Source organism: Filicampus tigris, chromosome 13 (genome assembly GCF_054856515.1).
Source record: "Filicampus tigris isolate MCC_2025a chromosome 13, RoL_Ftig_1.0, whole genome shotgun sequence".
NCBI lineage: Eukaryota > Metazoa > Chordata > Actinopteri > Syngnathiformes > Syngnathidae > Filicampus > Filicampus tigris.
Window position 1 is genome coordinate 22,382,206 of NC_141229.1, and position 27,184 is coordinate 22,409,389.

At 42.8% G+C, this 27,184-nt stretch overlaps 1 protein-coding gene across 2 annotated transcripts in view; it reads right to left on the reverse strand.

Annotated features, from left to right (window-relative positions):
* gabrr2a (gamma-aminobutyric acid type A receptor subunit rho2a) overlaps positions 1 to 26,550 on the reverse strand; it is a 155,742-nt gene extending 129,192 nt beyond the window's left edge. For both annotated transcript variants that reach the window (XM_086048827.1, XM_086048826.1), the window contains exon 1: positions 26,141 to 26,550. In XM_086048827.1, the coding sequence (XP_085904953.1) occupies positions 26,141 to 26,304 (164 nt within the window). In that variant the 5' untranslated portion in view covers positions 26,305 to 26,550. The remainder of the gene's footprint in view (positions 1 to 26,140) is intronic.
* Positions 26,551 to 27,184: the final 634 nt, after the last annotated feature.

Here is a 27,184-nt window from a genome sequence, read left to right on the forward strand (position 1 = left end):
TTTTACAAAATGCCTCAGTCAAATGACCCCGAAAAGTTGGAGGCATATTGTATGTAAAATTAGTCTTGTTACTACTGGTACTTCAAAAAAGATGGTCAAGACATAAAATAAAAGCAAAGCTTTTTATTTCGTCCAACACTATTGCCGTGGTGACGCGCTGTTTGCTAAGAAAAATTACACCGATTTTGATGGTATCAATATTAGTGAAAACATTAAACTTTGCACGCACATCACACTTGGCAAACATATTTAAAAAATATTTTCTTAGTTTAATGAGTTTTTTAAGAATGGCTTGGTTACATTTTTTTTTTTACGAAACAGCCTTGGTTGAACTTTTCACCAAGATCTACCAAAAACTGCAATCATACTGTATGTGCAGTAGCTCAAGACCTATAAAAAGTTTCTGGAGCCCTACTCTAAACTCAACAAGATGCAATTTTTAATTTCCTTTAAAATTTTGCTTAATTTTTGGCTTTTATAGATGTCATAGTTCATCAAAATAGCTTTTAATCGGATTTACTTTATTTTCCAAAAATTCCAATTCCAATGAACCAGTATCCCAACATGCCAGTAGCCCAACGTGCCACTGACTGTGTGAAGACAGTTTGCGGGGCCCGCATAGAAACATATTGAAACAAATATCACTCACCATTAACGACGCTTCAACGTGACCAGTTATTCTGCCAAAATGTGTTATCAGTGCGAAACTTCCAACCGGAAGCTGATTAGACAGCCCAACCGCAACCCTAACCTATCTATCTATTGGCGTTGTGAGCATGCATGCGTTGTGAGCATGCATGCATTCGTTGTGTATGTGGTGAGGGCAAAGCTGGGTATTCCACCTAGCCGACGGACTGGCCCGTCTATCCGCTTATGACGGACGCCCATTTTGCAGGTGATAAACGGTAAACGGGAAAAAAAAAAAGATGGATTAAGCATGGGGTTGGGCACCGAGAATCGGGCATCGAGTGGAACCGGATCCTTCATCTTTCGGGAGTTCGTCCGCTGATAGTGTAGTGGTACACACGCCTGAGTTGTGTGCGGGCAGCGTGGGATCGATTCCCGCTCAGTGACAGTGTCTATGTGTGCCCTGCGACTGGCTGGCGACCAGTTCGGGGTGTAGTCTGCCTTCGCCCATTGACGGCTGGGATAGGCTCCAGCAACTCCCCGCGACCCTATATAGGATAAGCGGTTTGGAAGATGACATGACATGACATCTCTCGGGACTGTTCAGATTTTAGAATGTCGGTGCTAAGTGAAGGGTTTTATTATTAGTTTATTAATAAATGTTAACCATTTATGAATGATTCAAAGTTGTATTACAAATGAGTAGAAGTAGAGCTGTTTCAAGGTTGCAGTATCAGGGGAGCGGATGTATCAGAGGAACACAATGTGTGGGCGGTTTGATGGTACCAGGTGCCGCCAGTGAAAAACAGGGAGACAAAGGCGGGGGACACAGTTTCTCTGAAGGCCCCGGCCTCTTGGAATGCAGATAACTTGGTGTTTTCAGGAGCTACAACCCAGCGAGTCATGTGCACAAGAAAAGGCGTCATCTGAGATGGCGGGGAAAAGAGAACCAATCAGCATCTGAAGAAATATATTGCAGATACCATGTAACTAATGAAATGATAGTGGCTAGTGTTTTTGGTATGTTTAATTTGCATATTGTTTTCTATAACTGTTCGGGGCAACTCGGGTGTTGTGTCGCTCTCTGATGGCCACAGGAGCGCACAGATCTGTATTGAGAGGGAACCGAGCCCCCGATACTGTATTAGCTTTTGCTGTTAGGAATAAAATCTTGGTGATTCGGCTGATTGGCTTTCTGGTCTTCTCTCTTACGGAACGAGCACGCATAATTGTGAGGTAAGGTGAAGCTAAGGTTAATGTTGGTTCAAATGATAAATATATGGTAAATAATTTGGAGTCAGATAATTAGGGTTAGTATCGTGATTTAGACCTTAAACCTAACAATTTTCTGGTGACCCCGACGTGATCCTAAGGGAGAATTTCTGCGGACTTCAGGACACCAATCGGAGTCTGGGACTCTGTCTCCAAGGTCTGGGACCTTTTGTTGAATTGTGTGACGTTCTGACAGCTGGCCATTCATTGGTGTGACACTTCCTTTCTCGTGAGATCAACTAAAAGGTAAGCAGAATACCTGTTGTCTATTCAAAATTCTGCATATTGGCTGATTTATAAATCTGAGGGAAGTGTTGTGTCAATTGTTGGTTTGTCATATTATACGGTAGTGAAGTCTGGGACTTACGTATAACCTTTGTGATAAAAGTGTATGATAGTGAAGTCTGGGACTTTCATAAACTGTGTTGAATAGGTCACGGACCTAATGCTTCGTCGTGGTAGACAACTATAGTGACGACTGTAGTTAAATAACTGGAGTGTAGTGAGATCTCCGGGAGAAGTGAGGCCTCCCAAAAATAAATTGGTGAATACGTAATCCATCTGTGAGAGTTGATTTCTAACATTGATCCAAAATGAGTGACAAAGGGGTAAAGAATGAATGTGATGTTGAAAGTGATAGGGACAGGAATGAATGGGATGAAATAGAAGGAATGTATGCTGTATTGGAAGTGCAAATATTGAGTGGAATTGAATGTAACAAAGTTAAAAGAGAAAGAATAAAATTACGTCGTGCATTTGATAACTTGCAGAAAGATAAATTGTTTAGTGGATTTTCTGCCCCCTGGGATTTGGAACGTTAGGCCAAATAATTACACAAAAAGGAAACGGAGATCAAAAACGAAAAGGAGAAATTAGAAGTAGCGAAGGAAGATGCAGGGTGTCATAAAAAATCTAAAATAGAAAAACAAATTGGAGAGAAACAGGAGCTTAGGCGAGTTGTCCATAATTTGGGCATCGCAGAGACAGCACTTTGTATTGTCAAGACAAATAAAGAAGTACCAAAAGCTGACACAGACAAAGGAAACACTGATGGCGTTAAAGCCTCAGTGTCGAAGGAGGAGGAAGTAAAAGCGGCAAGCATTTACCCCTCTTTGGAGTCTGACACAAACGCCCCACTCATGCAGGTTACTCACACTCAACCCCCACCATATGGCGATGCGGGAATGATGGCTCCTGTGGTGATATTGGGTGGCCGTGTGGTGATGGACATTGATGGTGAGAGTGAGCGGGCAGACACTAGTGTGGTTCAATTGATAGAGCAGGCACTGAACAGAGAAAAGAGACGTGTGTTTGCAGGACATGAGGCGGAAAGAAGTAGAGTAATTATGTCTACGCCATCCGCCTCAAAACAGATAACACAGTAATAGGAAGTCGAGAAAGAGGTGACAAGGTACCAGAAAGTGTATTGTTGAGAAGTCAAGATAATGATTGTGAGAGTAAGTATGAGGATGTTGGTGGAACATTGAGACAGCAAGAGAACATAATGTTGAAATTGGTGACTGGCCAGCGGTGTCAGGGGAACTCAGCAGCCAGAAGAAAGGACAAGCTGAGACAAGAAGACGAAGATAGTGAGAATGAGGAAGATACACAGATAGCGCAGCAGAGACAGATGTTGAAGGAAGTCAATAGAAGTGAGAAGAGAAGAGAAACAGGGAAAGATGATGACAGGATGGCTGTGCGTGGCTATGATTTAAGAAGGAAAAAGCATCAGATGGTACAAAAAGAAAAGGGTGAGGTCATGTGTCCTATGGTAACTACAGCAAGGGGTGTTCATTATGAGCCTGTGGTGTTAAGTGATTTAACGGCAATGATGGAAAAAATGCCCCCACTCCACAAAGGAGGAAAGGTCTAAATTTTTGGCACTCATGAGTGGACAAAGCTGCGCTCTTGGGTGATATTCGTCAAATGTTGGCTGGTGCTTGTTCATTGGTCCAGATTGGGGCACTGGAGGAGGCGGCTGGTACCTCCCATTTGGGTGGGGACACACCGCTTCCCCATGTGGCAGCTCAGCTTTTCCAACAAATCAAGCTGACTTTTCCTCAGCCAACTGACTTGGCACCTGCAATGTTTCCATATGACCGCAAGATGTCTCCCGCACAGCATTATTTGACGTGTGGAGAATTGGATTGAGTCGACAGGGAAACACCCTGATTTGTCGGTGGAAGCAGAAACACTCTTCCGCACAGCTATTATAGATGGATTACCTTCAGAGGTCAAAAAGACACTGATGAGTGATCCAGATATTTTGGTGTGTCCAGAACAAAGGTTTAAGCGCCATTTGATGAATCATTGCCGTGCATTTTCTGAGAAACAAGCTAAAACTGAAAGTGAAGAAAATAATCTAGCCAAGCAGCTGCTCAAAATGCAGCTAGCTAAAATGCATGGTGAGGCCAAAGATGAAAAGAGTAAGAAAAAGGAAGTGCAGATGTTTCAAACTCCAGTGGCGGCTGGTAGGGGGAGTGGTCAGTTCCGTGGTGGATACAGGGGAAGGGGAGGGAATACCCTGCCACAGCAACGAGGATTCTACCCGCTGGGGACATGCTTTTTGTGTGGGGATCCAAACCACTGGGCCAGGGAGTGCCCTAACAACCCCAACGGCGGCTCCCATTTTGCCTCCCGCGGAAGAGGGACACATTTGCCCCCACAACCCATCCCACCCAGCGGTCCTGTCCAACCTGGAGGGAACCGTCCATGGCAGGTGCCGCAGCAACCAGGGGCCCAACCACAGGGAGGTCAACACTATCAAAGTATTGATCAGTGGGATGGACAATAAGAATAGGGAGGCCTGGGAAGCTCGGGAAGCAGTGGCCAGGCAGAGCCCATGCTTCAACTAACAGTGGCAAATCAACCCGTGCTAGTGGACACGGGCGCAACATACTCTTCCATTAACTTGCCACTGCCGAAAGCAGCATTGTCCCCTCGCAGTACAACGCTGGTCGGCTTCTCGGGACAACCACAGACTCTGCCTTTCACAAAACCTCTTGAGACACGAATCAACAAAACTGGACAGCATTTATGGCATGAATACATTCACGCCACAGGAACCCCCATTAATTTAATGGGGGGAGACATGTTGATGGCAGTCAAAGCACAAATTATGTGTGGACCAAAAGGACTTACAGTCACGTTTCCGGACGGGCAGACCATTCAGTGTCAACAGGCGCTGCGAACTCATGGCCAATGGCTAATGGCCCCGCTTCCAGCGGAAAACAACACTGCAACCATATATTGGGTCCATTTGAATCCAGAGACTCCATTTGGCGGTGGTGTCTTTTCTACTTTCCTCATGTGGAAACCATGGATTTGTTCCATAGCCCCATATCACCCGCCAGTGGATCCCCTGCATTGTACATTGTACTATGACAGGGAGCATGATGATGTCTATAGAGATTCATTTGAAGAAATTGAGGGAAAAATTTGGACGTTGGCCTCTTCATGTATTTTGATTGGTAAGAAAGGCGTAGCAGCAGCTGTTGATTTGGCCCCTGAGCAAATGGCATGGTTTAAAATGACGTCGGAGGGCGCTCCTCATGTTTCATTGGCAGTGGCACCTGAACATGAACCCCGCCAGTTGGGCCCCATGGTGAAACGATTGCTTCAAAGTACAGATTGGCGTGAGACTCACATCCCACATTTGTTTTGGTCACCATCAAACAAAGCAGACAAAATTATGCAACCAATGAAAGATGAAGGGAATTTGGAAATGTTGTTGTTGTCAAGGACACATGGCAGAGTTTACAGATCACGAACAAGCTGATGAGATGCTAAAATGTTTACCAGAAGAATTGTGGTCCAAAGGCCCTTTTGATGTTGGAGAGTGTCATACTGTTGCCCCCATTCAGTTGCCAATTGATGAAAATCAAATTGTCCGAAGGCCCCAGTATAGATGGCCTAGAGAGGCAGACGAAGGCATGGAAGAAACTTTGTGTGGCTTGTGGGATGCAGGCGTTTTGGAAGAATCAATTTCACAGTGGAACACCCCATTGAGACCCGTTCAAAAGGCTGACAAAAAGACATATCGAATGGCTCATGATTTGAGGCCAGTCAACGATGTCACATTGACCCCAATGTTACCAGTACCAGATCCTCACAGGATTCTGACAAGTTTAAGTCCCATGTACAAGTGGTTCACAGTGATTGATTTGGCCAATGCGTATTTTTGTGTGCCGTTGGATCCCTACATTCGTCATGTGTTTGCATTTTCTTACAAAGGGTGTAAGTTGCAATACACCAGATTGCCACAGGAGTTCAAGAACTCCCCTGGCATTTTCAACCATGTTTCGAAAGAGCTTCTGCGACCATGCGAGATTCCAGAAGTCTCCATTTTGTTGCAATATGTGGACGATTTATTGATTGCAGCAGCCAGCCAGGAAGCATGTTTGGAAGCTACTAAGAGGCTGTTGACCAAACTGCATGAGTTGGGTTTCAAGGTGTCAAAGAAAAAGTTGTTGCAGCAATGTTGCAGACAAAGGGTTACATTTTTGGCAAGAGTGGTGTCCCCCATTGGCCTTGCAATGTCACCAGATCACAGGAATTCCATTCTTCATCACAAAGGCCCAACCACAGTCCAGGAAATGTTGCCCTTTCTGGGTTTATGTGGATACAGCAGAAATTATATCCCATGTTTTGTGGCCAAAACAAGTGTCCTTCGTGACTTTTTGTGACTTTGATTCAAGAACTTTGATTCAAGAACTCGCCTCAGCGGCTGCTTTGGCGACCCCACATTATGTCAAGCCATTCCACCTAGATGTGTCAATCACACGCCAAACAGTGAATGGTATTCTTTACCAAAAAGCATAAGGAGGGAGAGCAGTCTTAATGTACTGTAGCGTCCCATTGGATACTTTTGAGCAAAGACACCCAGAATGCGTTCGTTACGCAGCAGGCTTAGGTAAAATTTTACAGAAGGCTGCACATTTGGTCATGGGACATCCACTGTATGTCCTCACGGAACACTCTGTGTCAGCCTTTGTGGCTTCAGGATCATTTGTATTGACACCATTGCGTCAAGCCAGACTGATGAAAATTTTAACAGCACCAAACATCAATTTTGTTCACAATGGTATCAATATGGCAGACCAATTTTTGGTTGGCCCATATGAATGTGCATTAAAAATACAGAACCAGATCAAAGTGAGACCCGATCTTTATGCTGAACCACTTGGCCTAGGGCGAGTTGTACTCACAGACGGTTGCTGCTGGCGCAATAAGAGTGGTTCTCTCCACGCGGCAGCAGCTGCAGTCGAATGGCGAGATGGTTCTTTCCAGCCACTAGTGACGTAGAAAATAACAGAACGTCCATCTGCCCAAGCGGCAGAAGTACTGGCACTCACTCTGGCGCTCGAACAATGTCATGGTGAGGCAATCACCATCTATTCGGATTCAGCATATGCAGTTTCAGCCGCCCTTATTGACCTCAAGGGATGGCTCCAAAATGGTTTCATGACTGCCAAAGGCACACCAATTGCCCACCGTGACCTCATGCTCAGATTACATGAGGCCTTGGCGCAACCATTCCAAGTAGTAATTGTTAAAGTCCCCGGACATTCAAAAGCAGACACCACGGTAGCCAAAGGTAATCAGGCGGCTGATTCGCTGGCCAAACAGGTTGCGGGCTACACTGTTGAGGTAGGAATGATGGTCAGTAATGAGGCCATCATTGTTGATGGTGAACATCTAGATGCAGCTTTGCCACTCCCACCCACTCATGATGAACTTTGTCATTTGCAAGAAATGGCGTCTCCTGAACAAAAATCCATGTGGATAGCAGCGAAGGCCGTAAAAAGACCTGATGGGCTGTGGGTTGGCCTGAGAGGCCAGCCCACTCTCCCAGAAGGTGAGCTTATGTAATCCATCTTGGCTGAGGCTCACTCAATTGCACATACTGGGCCTCACCCGATGATGGTGAAATTAAAAAATTGGTGGCACCCCAAAATGACAGATGTAGTTTGGAAATACGTTTCAGAGTGCCAGACATGTCAGACATTTAATGCAAGACCAACTTTAAAACCAAAACCAGGTATTTTTCAACCAGCTCCGTGGCCTGGTGCTGAAATTGTGATTGATTTTACTGACATGAGTGAAAGTGTGAATGGCAAGTGTTACCTTTTGGTGATGGTTGATTCCTTCTCTGGGTTGCCTGAGGCCTATCCGTGCGCGAAGGAGGACTCGACCTCTGTCATTAAAGCATTGGTTAACCATTACATCCCAACCCATGGTTTCCCGGCCTTGGTCCGGTCTGATAATGGCACACACTTTAACAACAAAGCCTTGGTAGAAGCCATGTTGGGGCTCCAGCATCGGTTTGGTTGTGTGTACCATCCTCAGAGCCAAGGTAAAGTTGAGCGAATGAACCGTACGTTGAAGGAAAAATTGGCTAAAATAATGTCACAAACCAAAATAACGTGTCTTCAAGCACTGCCACTGGCGCTATTAGCTGTCCGACAGAGGGTCAATAAAATGACTGGCTTTGCGCCTTTTGAGCTCCTCACGGGCCGTTTAATGCCAGGACCGGCATCAACATTGGTGCCTCCAGAAGATGTGCTGATGCCAGATTTAACACATGCGCGTCATTGGTCATACCTTAATGCTCTTGTGTCCAGTGTTTCTGCTCAGGTTGTGGAGAAAGCAAAATCATCAGCTGCTGAAGATACCTTGGAATCAGACCTCACCCCATACGTGTATGTGCGAGTCATCTCCAGAAAGTGGACTGAACCAAGGTGGAAAGGCCCATTCCGTGTCCTAGCAAGGACAACCCACGCAGCGCAGCTTGGTGACAAACGGCAAAAGTGGTATCAATATTCTCAATTGCGTCCTGCTCCTGACTTTAACCCTCAAAAATGAGGATCCAGTGGTTTGGCCGTGACGACGACCCGGCCATTAGACACCCACATTTACAATTTTTTCACTTTTTGCAAAATCCAGTATATTTAGGAGTAATAGTGTGTGTTGCTTTTGTTTTTCTATGGCTTTTGATGATGATCGACACGGAGGGGACTGACGGGCTACGAGTGACGGAGGACAGCGTTGACCAGGACTATCCTGACTATGCGACCCAGAAGTCGTATCTGGCGTACACCTGCAAAAGACAAACGGTGTACAGGGCACCGAAGGGCTCCAAGTGGGAGCTGAACCAGACAGAAAAAATTATACTTGATTTATCATGCCTGTTGATTTTCAGATCATTGGCGATCCCTGGGACGGACCAATGGAGGACTTATTCACTAGACATAGACGTGCATCCCCAGAGTGGATGGACAACAATGACCCGACCTATATTGACGCAATAGGAGTCCCAAGAGGGGTTCCAGACGAGTACAAACTGGTTAATCAGGTGTCAGCAGGATTCGAAAGTGTGTTGGTGTGGATCACTCCCAATAAAAATGTTGACCGAATTAATTATGTTCATTATAATGTACAGCGTTTGGGTAACTACACGCACGAATCATTGGCTGCAGTGCATGAGCAATTGGCTGCCACGTCACTTATGGCGTTCCAAAATCGCATGGCCCTTGATATGATATTAGCAGAAAAACAAGGTGTGTGTGGGATGTTTGGCGACACTTGCTGTACATTTGTACCCAATAATACTGCCCCAGGAGGACGAATGACTAGAGCGCTTGAAGGACTACAGACACTCAATAAAAAGATGAAAGAACATTCAGGTGTGGACAATAGTATTTGGGATACTTGGATGAAAATGTTTGGTAGTTGGAAAGGGTTGATTGCTTCCATTTTGCTTGCTGTTGCTATTTTTGCAGCTATTATGGTAATTTGCGGTTGTTGTTGCATTCCATGTATTAGATCTCTCACAGTAAGGTTGATCGAGAAAACTGTGGGTCCCTTGCCTCCGGGTGGTCAATATGTCTTGATGCCACAGGAGGATGCAAGCGTGGGGCCCTCCTATGACATCACTTTAGAGGCGGCGGTGTAAGTACATCCAGAGCACAGACATTAATATGTGGTATGGCCTCATAAATGAGGCCATGAGAGGGAGTGAAGGGTTTTATTATTAGTTTGTTAATAAATGTTAATCATTTATTAATCAATCAGCATATGAAGAAATATATTGCAGATACCATGTAACTAATGAAATGATAGTGGCTAGTGTTTTTGGTGTGTTTAAATTGCATATTGTTTTCTATAACTGTTCGGGGCAACTCGGGTGTGGTGTCGCTCTCTGATGGCCACAGGAGCGCACAGATTGAGAGGTATTGAGAGGGAACCGAGCCCCCGATACTGTATTAGCTTTTGCTGTTAGGAATAAAATCTCGGTGATTCGGCTGATTGGCTTTCTGGTCTTCTCTCTTACGGAACGAGCACGCATAATTGCTAGGTAAGGTGAAGCTAAAGTTAATGTCGGTTCAAATAATAAATATATGGTAAATAATTTGGAGTCAGATAATTAGGGTAAGTATCATGATTTAGACCTTAAACTAACAGTGCTAAGTTTTGATTCCTAGTTAGCCGCGCGGAAGCGCTACGAACGAAGTACGACCGATTCTTAAAAAAAAAAAAAAAAAACGTGTGCGCGCAGCGCTGGGTTCCTGCAGCCGAAGCTGCGTCGCAATGGCACGGAAGCTCGCCCCCACTCGAGCTGCCATGGTCCTCTTGGTCAGCCCCTCCGCTCGCTTTGTACCGGCCGGCAAGCATGGGCCGCGGCGCCGGCGACTCTGGACGTGCACCCCTGCCCACGGATCTACCCAGCAGCCGCTGCGGTGGCAGCAGTTGCCCTTCGTGGGGTCGGTGATCCTGCCCGGGGCCGGCCCGGCTGGCTCATTCGGCCGACGCCTAGCCATGGAACTGACGCGATGCAGCTTATGACCCAAAAGTCAGAATCGGCTAAGTACGTCTAATGGCAACATTGAGCCAACAAGTTCAAAACACAAATGCACATATCCAGCTAATATTTATCTTATAGTATACGCAGCTGCAGCATATACATAAACGCTGTACATACATATACATCATATGTTTACATAGACTGCTTAGATTAGATAGACTTTCCTTGCCCTTAAAATGCAGCATTGTGTTTGTCATATTTATTTTCTTTCTCAAGCAAGACAAGGTTAGTCAATCAATTGGTGTTCAGTAGAATGTTTTCAGTAACAGTTGCATTATTGTACTGTCTTGAACTTCTCAAAAATAAAGCTCTTGTGAAAAATAATAATACAAAAAATGTATTAAAATAAATATTAGGTTAAAAACAGCCCTTTGAATAATCCATGGTAAGTTTCACAAACAGTAAAAAGTTCATGTAATTGAAGAACAGAGAAGTTCATGTGATTTGTCCAAAAATAACTCCTTTTTTTTTGTTTTAAGAATCTGAATCGAGAATCGTTAGGAACCGGAATCAAATCAAAGAACCGGAATCTGAACCGGAATCGTCCAAATTCAAACAATGCCAAACCCTAATTAAGCATAAGCGGAAGTGGATTCTCGCCCGTCTATGTAATAGTCTTTTACCTAACATTGATGATTATTGTTTCGTTGATGCATGTAAGTTTGCTGCTTGATACGTGTATTTTACATGCGTATTGCATGTTTTTGGTCAGCTAATGGGTCCGAATTGCATGCCGCGTAACGTCACATCGAGCGGGTCACAACATAGACTGTAGACAAGTATAGATGCACGATTGGAGACAACCGTTAGTGCTGCTTGTATTATGCCCGTCTACCTCAGAAAGGAACACGCTGAGTAAACAACACTGCTGCTATGGAACTTGAAGAAACAACTCCAGACACTACGACCGTCCACAAGCGCGGGCCGTGACGGTGGCGACTCTGGGCGTACGCGTGAATCGGCTGAGTACATCTAATGACAACATTGAGCCAACAAGTTCAACACACAAATCCACACATATCCAGCTAATATTTAGCTTATAGCATACGCAGCTGCAGGCGGCACGGTGGTCGACTGGTTAGCAGGTCCGCCTCACAGTTCAGAGGTCGTGGGTTCGATCCCGGCTCCGGCCTCCCTGTGTGGAGTTTGCATGTTCTCCCCGTGCCTGCGTGGGTTTTCTCCGGGTACTCCGGTTTCCTCCCACATTCCAAAAACATGCATGGTAAGTTGATTGGATACTCTAAATTGCCTCTAGGTGTGATTGTGAGTGCGGATGTTTGTCTCTGTGTGCCCTGCGATTGGCTGGCAACCAATTCAGGGTGTCCCCCGCCTACTGCCCAAAGACAGCTGGGATAGGCTCCAGCACGCCCCGCGACCGTTGTGAGGATGAGCGGTACAGATAATGGATGGATGGGCATACGCAGCTGCAGCATATACATAAACACTGTACATACATATTGTGACAGCACGATGGGTCCACCAGTGCAAGAGGAGTCTATTTACACCAGAGTTTCAACAAAATCAACGTTTATTATCTTTGTCACGTGCCAATACGTGGAAAAAGTCAAGTTGCCAAAGGTATCAACTTAGGTTCTCATAAATTACAAAAATTACAACTAAAGTCTGTTCAAAAGTTCACTTTCCTCCACGTTGAGTAAGTTGCTCCCTTGTGCTTCTGTCCAGTCCTTTCTCTGTTCTTTTTTCTCTCCCATTGTCTCGGCCATCCAGCCACACCAGCTTTAATCAAAGGGCTTAAACAGCTACACCTGTTGGGGTTGTGAGGCATGCTGGGAAACGTAGTGCCTGCACTGTCGGCCATTTTAATGTGTGGCACCGGCCCCTCAAATGGAAGGTAGCGTCCCTCCACTACACGCCCCCTTGTGATGTCACAATATACATCATATGTTTACATAGACTGCTTAGATTAGATACTTTCCTTGCTTGCCCTTAAAATGCAGCATTGTGTTTGCCATATTTATTTTCTTTCTCAAGCAAGACAAGGTTAGCCAATCAATTGGTGTTCAGCAGCATGCTTTCAGTAACAGCTGAAAGGGGTATTTCTCAACTTCTCAAAAGTAACGCTCTTGTGAAAAGAAAACATTATTGAAATATACTGTTTAAAAACTGCCCTTTGAGTAATGGTAACCAGCCAATGGTAAAGTTCACAAATAGTAAAAAGTTCATGAAACAGAAGAACAGAGAAGTTCATGTGATTTGTCCAAAAATAACTCCTTTTTTTTTTTTTTTTTAAGAATCGGAATTGAGAACCGGAATCGAATAAAAATAATTAATTCGTCCAAATTCAAACAATACCCAACCCTAACACCGATGCAGCCGATTTGCTGCGCACCTCTCCAAAATCCAAAGCTGCGCGTACGGTGTACAGTTTGTCATCTTTGCAAGGAATCGCCGATTACCTTTACATGGGTATTATAATACCTGTACACTCCGGTAGTTTTAATTCGCAGCTTTTGAGTATAACCGTTTGCTGCCAAATTATATTCAGATATTCAACTGAACAAGACACCCTCTCATCACCCATCACTGTTGCTCTCTCTCGTAATTCTCTGTAAAGCAAAAGTTTATCCCTGTTCTGAATAACACCATGCAGTCAGCCATGTTTTCATTGTTGCAAGCGGCTGCTTGCACTGCGGTGCTTCTGTGCTACAAAGTGCTACAAAGTCTGCCTCGCGAAGGGAGGCAACATGTCAAATTTGTCCAAACATTTGAAGGACAACCATGCAAATTTGTTCCGCGACTTCTGTCATGAACGACAGGTGATAATGTTGTTCACCAGTTCACTACACTATACTGTCAATGAAATTAGTATAAAGCTCCTCCCACTAATATGTACATGTGGGTTTTTTTGTCATTTTTTGGTGAATAAATGCTGTTCACAAACAGACTCTGTGTCATTGTAATTTCATTTTAATTGCTACTAAACTGCAATATACAATTTTTACCACATTTCGTCCTTTCAGGTGCAACCAAAATGTAAACAAAAAGTGAAGGAACATTGCGGCGTACAAGAAAAAATTTGTTGAGGTCCATTAAATTTTCATTGATTGAATCAAGGTACTCGCCCGTACGGGGATCAAATTCGCTAACTTTGTGTTATTAGCACTGCACTCTTAACCAACTGAGCTAACCAGCCACATTAAAGGGATACTTGGGTGAGCTTAACATTGGCACTTATATAATAGGTTTGCATGTAAAAATTACATTAGTACCAAAATGCCCACCTCAAAAGACTCTGTAGTGATTTAAGGGCTTTTTTTGTGATTAGGTTTACGACAAATTTCGACACCCCTTTCTGGGGTTATTTTTCGGTCTCAGCTGTCCACGTCATGGGAGGGAGCCAAGCGTGGTAATATTGCTCGCTTTGTCAGTTCTGTTGTCTAAAACGGTGACCAATCGCCACCAAAATGCAAATGCACATTACTACTCTTGTCCACTTCTACCTGTTAAAGTATAAAAGTGTTCTGCACAATGGTTTGGATTTATTGACATAAAACGTGATCTCATCATGATCACCTCCACAAAATCAAAAATACAGTGGCGATTGCTCCTCCACTTTCACAAGCTGAAGCGGACAAGAGCATGAATGCGCACACGAACCCTGACTGATTATATTTCGGACATTTAGCGACGCTCAACCCGTGTCAGCTCTCAGGAGAGAGACGGCGGCTTGCAGCAGCAACAGACAGATTGGAGCTTTACGCCCCCCTCTTCCCTCCCCGGCTAAAGGTAGGATCACGGGATGGCTAATAGCAATAACTAGCTTCAGGTCGTTAAAACAAAAGGTGTTATCACAACAACATTAGTTCCTTACTCTGCGTCTAGCCTGCGTCGATCTTCAAGTCGCGGGGTTGCCTCCCAAGCAGTCGCGTGTGTCGTCAGACAGAGAGCCGCCAAAGAGTGAGGTAAGCCCACATCGAACAAGCGTCAATGTTCTAAGAACAAAGCGTTCCAGCGAGGCTGACTCCACAACCGAGTTTAGCCGCATTGGAACGTACCTTTTCGGGTGTTTACATTCCAAATTGGACAGCGTGTTGTCGGTCAAGAAAATGGGGCCATTCCTCATCCAAATAAAAGTGCACGTCTACTCATTTTCACTTCAGTCTTCTGTAAATATCCTGACTGGTGTTAAATGCCTCGCTCATCCTAACCGTGATCAGCAAAGAGGCAGTGTTTTTTGTTTTTTTTTTAAGCAAAGAAGCAGTGTGCACTCGTCCCAGTCTAAATCTATGTAGCTCTGCTCACTCCCACATTTCCTCATCCTCATATAAATCAGCCACGGAGAGGTTAATCCTTTTGATATGTTGAAGTGGGCATTAGTAGATATGTCCATATAAATTTTGGTGCCAATTGATCGCTGTTTTTGGACGTTATAAGCAATGAAAGTACAATGATTTCCAATGCAGGGTGTGGAATCAGTTACTCCCGTGACTCCGGCCGAACAGGGATAGAACGCTAGCTGGCGCGGCCATTCTCCTCATTAACAAGGTCCGTTATTCATGGAGTCACTTGTTTACTAATTTCTCGTAATTTATTGATAAAATAGAAAATGACAACTCTTTCCATTTTCCTGATCAAATAAATATAGAAAATGAACTTGTTAGTGAAAACATGGCCATCCCGGCCCCACCGTCCCTTTAACCCTTTCAGGTGGCCCTAAATGTAGACAGAAACCGAGGGTACATTGCGGCGTACAAGCAAAAATGACTTGCGCTCTGTGAACTCTTCATTGATTCAATAAATGAACAGGCCCATACCGGGATCGAACACGCAACCTTTGTGTTGTAAGTACCACATTTGACGCAACTGAGCTAACCAGCCACATTGTCCTCCTTCAGGTGGCCCAAAATGTAAAGCTAAACCGAGGATAGATTGGGGGGGTAGCAAAAATTAAAAGTGCAAATCATCTGTTTGTATAGTGTATTATATATATAGTATAATCAGCCAGGAACATTACGGCTTCCGTATGGCGGCGATGGAGTGCGAGCGGTGAAGCGAACAAGAACTGTGTCGTGTTGTTTGACCTCCGTGCGGTATGTTGCAGGTAACAATTCAAACATACTAACACAGACAGTATCACCCCGATACCGGGGGGTCGAAAAAAGAAAGCCGCTCAACACCAACAACTTATCCCTGCTACTTTGAAGCAGCCTGAAGATGTGAAAGAAGGCCCAAACCTGAACCAAAGATAGTAGTAGCAATCGGCATATACATAGCAACATCTATGCGCCCATATGCTTTACTCGAGGAGCCAGGCTTCAAATGTTTATTAAACGTGCTGGTGCCCCGTTACACTGTTCCATCTGTTTCATATTAGCATATACAATCGCACAAGAGCCTTAGTGGAGCATGAGCTGTCCTCTGCTGCACCGTAACTCTTAAAATGAAGTTAAAAGTTACTAGTTGGCAAGTGCTACCTGACTTTATCTACAACCTCATTCTAGCCATACAAGAAAGGGTGTTTTCCTGTGTTTAATCTTTTTTATTATTATTATTATTATTATTATTATTATTATTATTATTATTATTTTTATTTATGAACAACCCTAATGCGCAAGTTTCTATTCTATTTTGTGCTTTTATAACAGGGAAGGTTTTTTTTGCTTTATAGCAAATTGAATTGTAACTTACTCCCTGTTAAAACTAAATAAATAAAAAATACGGTAGTCTTATGCATTTGAGACTTATTGCTGTACTGAACCCGTACTGAGCCGTGACCGCCATACCGAGTTATGTACCGAACCGTGACTTTTGTTAACCATTACTTCCCTAACTGAGAGTACATTGGAGCAAAGTACATTCATGAAATGTTCATTAATTCAGAACAACTTGTGGCCTGTTAGTGATTACTTGTGCTCTGTGAAATTTTCATTGATTCAGTAAAGGTTCTGGCCCATACGGGGATCGAATCCTCAACCTGACGCTCTAACCAACTGAGCTAACCTGCCATGTTGATCCCTAAGCAGGTGGCCCAAAATGTAAACAGAACCCCAGGTTAAATTGTGGCAGCGTAGCAAAAATTACATGCACTCCGTGAAATTTTCACTGATTCAATAAAGCTACTGGCCCACACAGGTATGGAACCCTCGACGTTGGGGTTATTGGCACCACGCTCCAACCAACTGAGCTAACCGGCCACCTTCATCCCTTTCAGGTGGCCCCAAATGTAAACATAACCGGGGGTACATTGCCGCATAGCAAAAATTACTTGCACTCCATGAAATTTTCATTGATTCAATAAAACTACTGGCCCATACAGGGATCAAACCCACGACGTTGGCACACGCTGTAACCCAAAGAGCTAACTGGCTACATTAGGAAGCAAGCATGCAACTGTTCAGCTACAACAGGTGAGACAAGATCTTGCCCTTACTGAACCCAGCACCAGTACTGCAGCCAGCACTGTTCAGGCCAGTGACTTCAGTACCACCACTGTGCCTGTCAGTGGCAACTTCACTGCTTCAGCCAGTAACAGTAAAGGAACACAAGCCAGCATTTTGTTTCAAGACCAATTGACCCACTCAGGCAAAAGGCGTTGGACGAGATACTTGGTAAAATGATTGGATGGGATTTTCAGCCTTACTCTATAGTGGAAGAGCCTGGATTCCTCCAGTTCACAAAGGTTCTGACCCCAAACTATGTTCTGCCTAGCCAGAAAACTCTGTGAAATACAGTAATCCCTGATTTGTACAGGAGAACCCTTGAAAAAACTGAAAAATAAAATGGGTGAAAGGAACCCAGGCTATGTGTTCAACCACGGACTGCTGGACATCGAGAACAACAACATCATTTATATCAGTAACATGTATTGTATTGTATTGTGTTGTATAATAGTAAATAGTGGCATGACTGCAATTTAAAAAAAACTTCAGAAAAAGTGAAGGCAATTGTTGAATACCTGCACAAAAGCACAGATGGCACTCAAAAACTGTGAGCCACCAAAAAACACTTAGGCTTGCCAGAAGCCCCATTAGATGGAATTCAACATTTGACACGATCCGGAGCACCCTTGTGAACAAAGATGCAGTAATAACAACTTTAGCACTTACAAACCCAAGATTACCCACATTAACACAAGAAGAATGGGAGGAAATAAAGCAGGCCAGTGACATTTTGAAGCCCTTTGAAGAAGTCACCAGAGACCGAAGCAGTGAGAGATATGTATATGATTTTATTATTGCACTGTAATCCTTGAAATTGAATTAAATAAATAGTAAAAAGTCAATTTTCCCTGTAACTTTGAAGGCTTCAAACCTTATTTTCGCTCTGGGTGCAAGTCTAGCGCAAAGCGTAGTCTAACTCTGGGCATGGGTGGAGTGTTCCTTATTTTCGTATTTTGCTAGACTTTGTGCCGGTAAAAAATGGGTGTTTGTCCCTTTGTGGGATGGAACCTAGTGTTTCCCGGCTAATAATTGCGGCGTCCCTCATTTACATTGAAATCAGGGCGGTACGGAGCATGCGCCCAAGCATGCCATGCTTGAACATTGTGGAAACAGAAATTGGACTCAGTGGAGTTTGTGAATGACAGGGCACGTAAAATGTAACAACTCCCCTTTGACTGTGTGGGTGACGTGCAATTACAGACTGCCTTGCACCTCCCAATCTTGCGTCCCTGTGTGACTCCGTGGCTGTGTTTATACTGAGTACAGACTGCTTTCTGTCACCAACTTGGCAGGTGCGTCTGAAAGTGAGGCTTTTTTGGGCACGGGTATGCCCAGACAGGCACAACACTGCCCCAAACACGCTAGACTTGCGCTGGCACGAAAATTAAGTTATACCCATCTTTATGCCGAACGCACGGGTGCCAGACAACGAAAATAGGGCCCTTCGTCTTCAGCGTCCCTTTCGAATCCAAAAGAACAATCAAAAAGAAAAAAAAAAACTTACAACTACAACTAATCGTGGCCTGTTGCTTAGTTTTGAAACAAATAGTTATGAATTGCACAAGCATTATTAATAGTAGTAATAATTAGCGGTGTAACGGTTCACAAAAGTCACGGTTCGGTACGTACCTCGGTATGGGGGTCACGGTTTCGTACGGGTACGGTACAGCAATATGTGTCAAATGCATAAGACTAGGTTTTTATTTTTTTTAGTTTTAACAGAGAGCAAGTTACAATTCAATTTTCTATGAACCTAAAAATATTCCCTGTTATAAAAGCACAAAATAGAATAAAAGGTTGCGCATTAAGGTGGTTCATTAATAATAATAATAATAATAATAATAATAATAACTAGAGAATGCAAATTCTGGAGAAATTGCGTATGAAGGCGAAGAAAGTTGAATGAAAACTGCAAAATGCGATGGAATAAAGTTGAATGAAGTTGAATGTAGGTGAATGAAGTTGAATGATACCGAATTAAAATGAATGATACTGAATTAAGTTGAATGATACTGAAAAAATTTGAATGATACTGAACGAAGTGGAAGTCTGCTGATAGTGTAGTGGTACACACGCCTGAGTTGTGTGCGGGCAGCGTGGGATCGATTCCCGCTCAGTGACAGTCTCTATGTGTGCCCTGCGACTGGCTGGCGACCAGTTCGGGGTGTAGTCTGCCTTCGCCCATTGACGGCTGGGATAGGCTCCAGCAACTCCCTGCGACCCTGTATAGGATAAGCGGTTTGGAAGATGAATGAAGTGGAATGAAGTTGAATGAACTCTATGAAAAATTGTGGAATGTCTTGGAATGAGCGTGAATCGATCCAACGCTGCCTGTACACAACTTAGCGCGTGTACCACTAGACCATCAGGGATCTAACTGGATGGCTGTAAAACTGAAATGTTGAATTTGGAAGTGGTAGTGAATGGCAAATTTAATAGTTTTTTTAAGGTTGAATAATTTGAATGTTTGGAAAGTATGAATTGCAGGTGTGTTGAAAAGCTTAACCAATGTGAGTTGAATGAAGTGGAATGAAGTTGAATGACCTCTATGAAAAATTGTGGAATGAGCGGGAATCAATCCCACGCATCCAATGGTGAAGTGTTGAATGTGCCAAAAGTTTAATTTGGGGGGAACCGTAAATGTTAGGGGCAAAAAAATTGAATTTTCGATTGCATGAATTTTTGGAATAATTTGAAATTCGAACAGGGTGAATCAAATGAAGTATGTAGAAGTAGTTACAGTTTGAATGTGCCATTGGAAATGAATGGGTGTTTTTGGGGTGAAAAAGGTTGAATTTTGGGGGAACCGTAAATGTTAAGGGTGAAAATAAAAAGGAGCAGCCATGGCAGGAATTTTGGGAATAGTTTAAAGTTGAACGGGGTGAATCAGATGAAGTATGTGGAAGTAGCGGCATGCCAAAGTTTTGGAGTGCCAAAAAAGAAGCAATGAATAAAATTAAAATATCCCCAGTCTAGCTAATGTCCATGTCCAAGATGGCCGCCGCACTGGGGAGACCTCGGGGTGAGTATCCCCATTCTAGCTAATGTCCCTGCCCAAGATGGCCACCGCGCTGGGGAGACCAAGGGGTGAGTATCCCCAGTCAGGGACACCAGTCCACCGGAAATGAATGGTGAAATTGTGTGGCTTTTTTTAGGGTGAATGAGTTGAATGTGTGGGAAGCAGGAATTTCTGGGGTGTTGAAAGGCTGAATGTGAGTTGAATGAGTTGAATGACTTACATTCGTGGAAATTGGGAAGGTGTAAATGTGAAAGGTTAAATGTTCCAATTGAAATGAATGGTGAATAGTTGAATTTTTGTGAGCTTTTTAAGTGTGAATATGTGAATGTGTGAAAAGTAGGAATTTTGGGGGTGTTGAAAAGCTGAACGTTCGCTGAATGTGTTGAATAACTTGAATTTGTGGAAATTGGATTGGTGTAAATGCTCAAAGTTAAATCTCTAAATAAAGTTGAATGATACTGAATAAAGTAGAATGATCCTGAATAAAGTTGAATAAAGGGGGATGTAGTTGAATGAACTCTATGAAAGATTGTGGAATGTTTTGGAATGAGGGGGAATTGATTCAACGCTGCCTGCACACAACTCAAATGAGATGAATGTTGTGAATTTCAAATTGGAATGATGTAAACGTGAATTGTTGAATATGGCAATGGGAATGAATAGTGGAATTTTGTGGGGGTTTTATGGGTGAATAAGTTGAATTTTTGGGAAGTAGGAATTGTGGGTGTGTTGAATAGCTTTTCCAATGTGAGTTGAATGAGTTGAATCTTGTGAATTTTAAATTGGAATGGTGGAAATGGGAAATGTTGAAAGTGCCATTGGAAATGAATAGTTTTTTGGGGGGTAAAAAATGACAAATATTGGGGAAACTGTAAATTTGGGGAATGTAAAAAAATACTACCCCGGAAGGCATGAATTTTCTGAATGTTTTGAAACTTGAATGAAGTGAATCAGGTGAAAAATGTGGATGGAGTCGCACGCCAAAAAAGTGGAGTGGAATAATAATAATAAACTGTAGGAATAACATATGTGTGAAGGCCTTCGCCTTCACACAACTAGAAAATGAAATTTTTGGAGAAATTACGTGTGAAGGTCGAAGGAAACTGAATGGAAACCGTAGAATGCGTTGGAATGAAGTTGAATGAAGTAGAATGAAGTTGAATGACTGAAGGGAAACAAGAAAAGAGGAAGTAAGGAAACAATGAAAGAAGGAAGTCAGGTGAAAAAAGAAGGAAAACAAAGAATGATGAATCAAGGAACCAAGATAGCAAGGAAAACAAGCAAGAAAAAAAAACAAAGAATACAAAATAGTAGAAAGGAAAGGATGAGGCGAAGAAATTAGAAAGAAAGGACACTAGCAAGCAAGGAAGGAAGGAAACAAGGAATATCGGGAAGGAAGGAACCTCGGGATGAAAATAGGGGTGTCCCAATACTTTTGAACAATATGGCTGCTTCATTAGGGACACCTGGGGAAGAAAAATTGGGGTGTTCCAATACTTTTGTACAACATGGCCACTTCATTAGGGACACCTGGGGATGAAAAATCGGGGTGTCCCAATACTTTTGAACAACATGGCCGATTCATTAGGGACACCTGGGGAGGAAAAATCAGGGTGTCCCAATACTTTTGTACAACATGGCCACTTCATTAGGGACACCTGGGGATGAAAAAACGGAGTGTCCCAATACTTTTGAACAACATGCCCAAGATGGCTGCCGCACTGGGGAGACCTCGGGGTGAGTATCCCCAGTCTAGCTAATGTTCCTGCCCAAGATGGCCGCCACACTGGGTAGACCTCGGGGTGAGTATCCCCAGTCTTGCTTATGTCCCTGCCCAAGATGGCCGCCGCACTGGGGAGACCTCGGGGTGAGTTTACCCAGTCTAGCTAATGTCCCTGCCCAAGATGGTCGCCGCACTGGGGAGACCTCGGGTTGAGTATCCCCAGTCAAGCTAATGTCCCTGTCCAAGATGGGTGCCGCACTGGGGAGACATCGAAGTGAGACGGCTCCTCTAGCTCCCTGCTTTCTCCTGCACTCACCATTTTTCTTCTACATTTGTTTTGATCTATTTCTTCTTAAAATGTGGTGGTCGCTTGGTCTCAGGCATTGACTTTTTGTGGCTACTTACGTAGTTTACCACCACCAGAGTGTGAATGTGTGAGCGCATGAATAATGTATCCATTGTAAAGAGTCTTTGAGTGTCCAGAAAAGTGCTGTGTAAATCTGATGCATTATCATTATTATTATTATTAATGGAAATACATGTACGCCTCCAACAGCCACAGCGACAAGCACTGGTTCGAACCTTTCCAGGCTGCGCACCGCAGCAGAGGAAGTGCGCCCAGCTGGGAGTCGGCGTGCCCGCCGGGTTGAATCCCCTATGCGGACTGCGCGGGCCCCACCTGTTTACATATCAACGGTTTCACGCTGTGTTTCGCAAGTCTTGCAAGACTATTTCATGAGATTTTACGAGAATTCCGAGACCTCGCGAGAAAGGACGCTACGAGAATTACACCTCAGAAGCAAAACACTCTTCAATGGAAAAACCTTCAAGTCTAAATTGTACTTCATCGAAATTGTACAAATATCGCTTTTATTTTGCAAAAAATTGCAACGGAAACCCAGCTACCAATGGAAAATCTGAAGAGCTGAAGTGACCTTAAGACAAGTTGGGCAGGTGAAAAAAATCAAAAACAGTGCCATGTCTCAGACCCAACATGGATGTAACCGTTTGTTGAAAATGTTGACATAAAAGTGAAATATAACAATTAGTGATTATATGCATTTTCCAAGCCAAATTAATTCATTACTACCAGTCAAGCTGCACATGTAGAATTAATGAAGCTTTTACTTTAAGGTCAGTGTCAATGATTCAACAATAAGGAAGAGTCTGGGCAAAAATGGCATCCATGGCAAAATTCCAAAACAGAACATAAGGACTCGTTTTACTATTGCATAAAAACAAACAAAAAACATCTGAATGATTCCCAAGACGTTTGGGAGAATATTATACTAACGAGACAAAAGTTTAACTTTTTGGAAGGTGTGTGTCTCAATACTGGCATAAATGTAACAGAAGCAACAACAGTAGTAGTGTAAAGGTCTGGCCCTTGTTTGCTACTGATATGCTGGAGAGACCTGGATGATGTGCTGTGATTCATGGAACTATGATTTTTATCTCTTCATCAAAAAATCCTGAAGGAGAATGTTCGGCCATCAGTTCAATCCAGTTCATGAAGCAAACTTCGGTTCTGCAGCAGGACAACCATCCAAAACACACCAGCAAGTCAACTTCTGAATTACAGGAAGTACAAAATTGGGGAAATTCTTAAAGACGAAGTCAACCCAGTCATATTTTTTTTCCAAGAATATGTTCTATGCACAGCCCACCTGTTTTTTGAAGTTGATTTATGATTGGTCATTATCTGAGCCCTGAGCAACTGTGATGTCATATTTAGACGACAGAAGTGATAAAATGGCCGACCCCTGAGATGGCTAGATTTTGCTGCTTAACTCATATTCCACAAACTCAATATTAATTAGAATGCCTTGTTTCAACTAGTGGGCCTGCATAGAACATATTCTTGATAAAAATATGTTTGCGTTGACTTCTCCTTTAATTGAAAAAATAAGCATTGGATTCAACTCACAACAACAGGCCCTTTCAAACACAAAAACTCTTGCACGCACAATATTATATATTGGGGGTGTTCTGACAGATATATTTACTCTTTCTTCTGGTTGTGGGCAACTTGTTGTTACTTGAGCTCCGCTTGGTTTTCTGGACTGTGCTTAAACTAGGACTACCAGGATCTTGAATCTATTTAATACCAAGAGAGCAGTTATTTTTACGCATGGCGCTTTGTTGTGCGCTGACAATGACTTCCTCGACAAAAGAGATTATTACTCGCTGCTCGAGTGTCTAATAAAGGCATTTTGCAGGGCAGTCCGTCTGTGGGCTGGACCGGTCAGACCCTCCGGCCCGGCCGAACGCCCATTTTTGGAGCAGGGTTTTGGGGGTGACAAGTTTTAAAAAAGGGCTGGACTAAGCAAGGCCGGAGGTGGATTTTAGTCCGTCTCACTAATCGGCCCTCATGCGTGTGACCTACTCGGCGAAATGGGCAAACGACAAAAAATGTCGAAAAGTGTCAAATGCGCCACTACCAACTGTGCATACTACTTGCATTGGGCACGTTCGGTCTGCAAAAAGCTTTAAAGTGGAAGTCAACGCAAAGTTTTTTTTTTTTTCAAGAATATGATCTATGCAAGCCAACTAATTGAAGCAGGGCATTCTGATAAATATTGCATTTGTGGAATAAGTGTTAATCCACTAATTTTTAGCCATCTCCGGGGGTGGCCATTTTGTCTGTTGTTGACTGAAAATGACATCACAACAGCTCACAACGACCAATCACAACTCAGATTCAGAAAACAGGTCAGCCGTGATTGGTCATATATATATATATATATATATATATATATATATATATATATATATATATATATATATATATATATATATATATATATATATATATATAGGGGTATATATAGGAGTGTAACGGTTTTTGTATTGGTCCCGTAGCGTCTCGGCACGGGCTTCACGGTTCGGTGCACACAGTCATACGACGAATGCGTCTGATGGGAGGAAAAAGAACAAAACGTCAACGCCTGAGACCAAGCGACCGCCACATTTGTTGTTCAACTGTGTGTTGGCGTTGTTCGACATCTGTGCGGTATGTTGCAACACTTCAAACATGCTGTAATGAATTGGGGTTATCTGTGTTGTGGTCGATGGGAGGAGGGCGGACGAGAGAGGAGACGTGGAGGACAAAGGAGAGGGAGTCGTGACACATTGTGAACTCAACGGTTGTTGTACTGTATTGGCGTTGGCTTCCGCCCACAGTAGCCGGTTGGACTAATAGATAATAAAATGCGTTAATTAAACTATGTCTGACAGCGTGTTCTTGGAAGACGCTACAATGCAAACACATATTAGACACCAACAACTTATCCCCGCTACTTTTAATTAAGTGAAAGCAAACAGAGCCAAAGATATTAGTAAGTACTGAAGCAATCGGCATATACATTGCAACATCTACGCGCCCATATGCTTTAGTCGAGGAGCCGGGCTTCAAACATTTATTAAACATGCTGGAGCCCCGTTACAATGTTCCATTCCGGGCGCATATTAGCAATTAGCTGTCTTGTTTTCCTGTGTTTAATATTATCATTATTTATGAACAACCCTAATGCGCAAGTTTTTCTATTTTGTGCTTTAATAACAGGGAATGTTTTTTGCTTTATACCCAATTGAATTGTAGCTTGCTCTCTGTTAAAACTTAATTTAAACTAAATGATTTTTTTTTTTTAAAAACCTAGTCTTATGCATTTGAGACTTAATGCTATACCAAACCCGTCCCGAACCATAACCCCCATATGTACCGAACGCCCGTATGTACCGAACCGTGTGAACCGTTACACCCCTAATATATATATATATATATATATATATATATATATATATATATATATATATATATATATATATATATATATATATATTAGAAAAGGAGTAGCACATTCATTCATAAATGTAATCTAACAAAGGTAAAGGGCAACTATTAACAATGTTTACTGTTCATATGACTTGCAATTGGAATGTCGTCAACATCTGTTGAGTATTTTAACAGAAAATTATTTGATTGTGTTGTTTTGGAAACCCCAAACTCTAGCGGGTCGACCAGACCCATTAACACTGGCCGAGTAACAAAAATATGAACACTATACAAGGGTGAATCATCACACTGTATAGTGCAATGTGATGAAGTCAGTAGCTACAACTTTTTGAAACACATGCAGTGCTATTTATGATCAAATTTCTCACCATTTCTCCAAATGAACGTTAACAAAGATAAATCTGTCCATAGATGGGTTTATAACATTCAAGTTACTTACGTGCCATACTTTTGGGTGTCCACAGTACCCGTCCATGTCCGCTCCCGATGACGGCATTCCCCAGTTATGAGCAGACACAGAAATAAAATCAAAGGTTTGGTAAAATTTGACATTTTGATGACAAAAAAACACAGGCAGGACTCTTGAACTCTCTCTTTATGCATTTCATTCCAGCAGGACTCAGGCAGAGCATGACTCTCATCTGAGGATGGATGAGTCCTCAGTCATGGCATCAGATTCTCTGCTGTTGCAGAGAAAAAAGCATGCACATATGTGCACCTCTTCACCGTCAGCACTTTTCACAACGGGGCCGAGGAGGGGGGTTGAATGAACAGCTGAAGCCCCGCTTGGAGGAGAGAGTAAAAAGATACATTGGGATTATTTGCAGCGACGCATGGCACAACACGAGATGGAGATTATTCCTCCCTCTGGTTAAAAAAAATGTTTTGCCTGACAGACGTAAACCCTGAAGTTAAAGCGCAAGCGGTTCTCCCAAACAAAAACTGCAATTTTCTCACAGACTGCTTGCATAATGTTGAGTAATGCTATTACCAAGACAAAATGACAAAGAAAATAACAGGACTAGAATCATTACAAACAACAATATTTCAATTTAGCAATAGTAAACTGTAAAACGTTTTAGTGTAAAAACTATAGTATTTTGCTGGCAGCAGTGATCCAGTAATGTACTGTATTTTTCTACAGTATGTTACATCTGTAATTTACAGTACAATACTGTAAATTTAGATGCAGTAAATTACTGTATGATTGATTACAGATTATAGTATTTTACGGGGTCACCGCTGCCAGTAAAATACTCTAATTTGTTCGATATCTGTATTCTGACAATGTTGGCTGGATTTAAAATAAAATATACAGTACATTCTTTCAGAATTTCAAAAGAAAAGGCCAAAATTAAAATGAAAAAAGAATACATCTAATTATGATTATTTTTGTGACTGTTTCAAACATTACCATTACCACAATCTTTTGCAAAATGTCATATTAATGGCCAATAATAAATTAAATTATATTTTTAATATA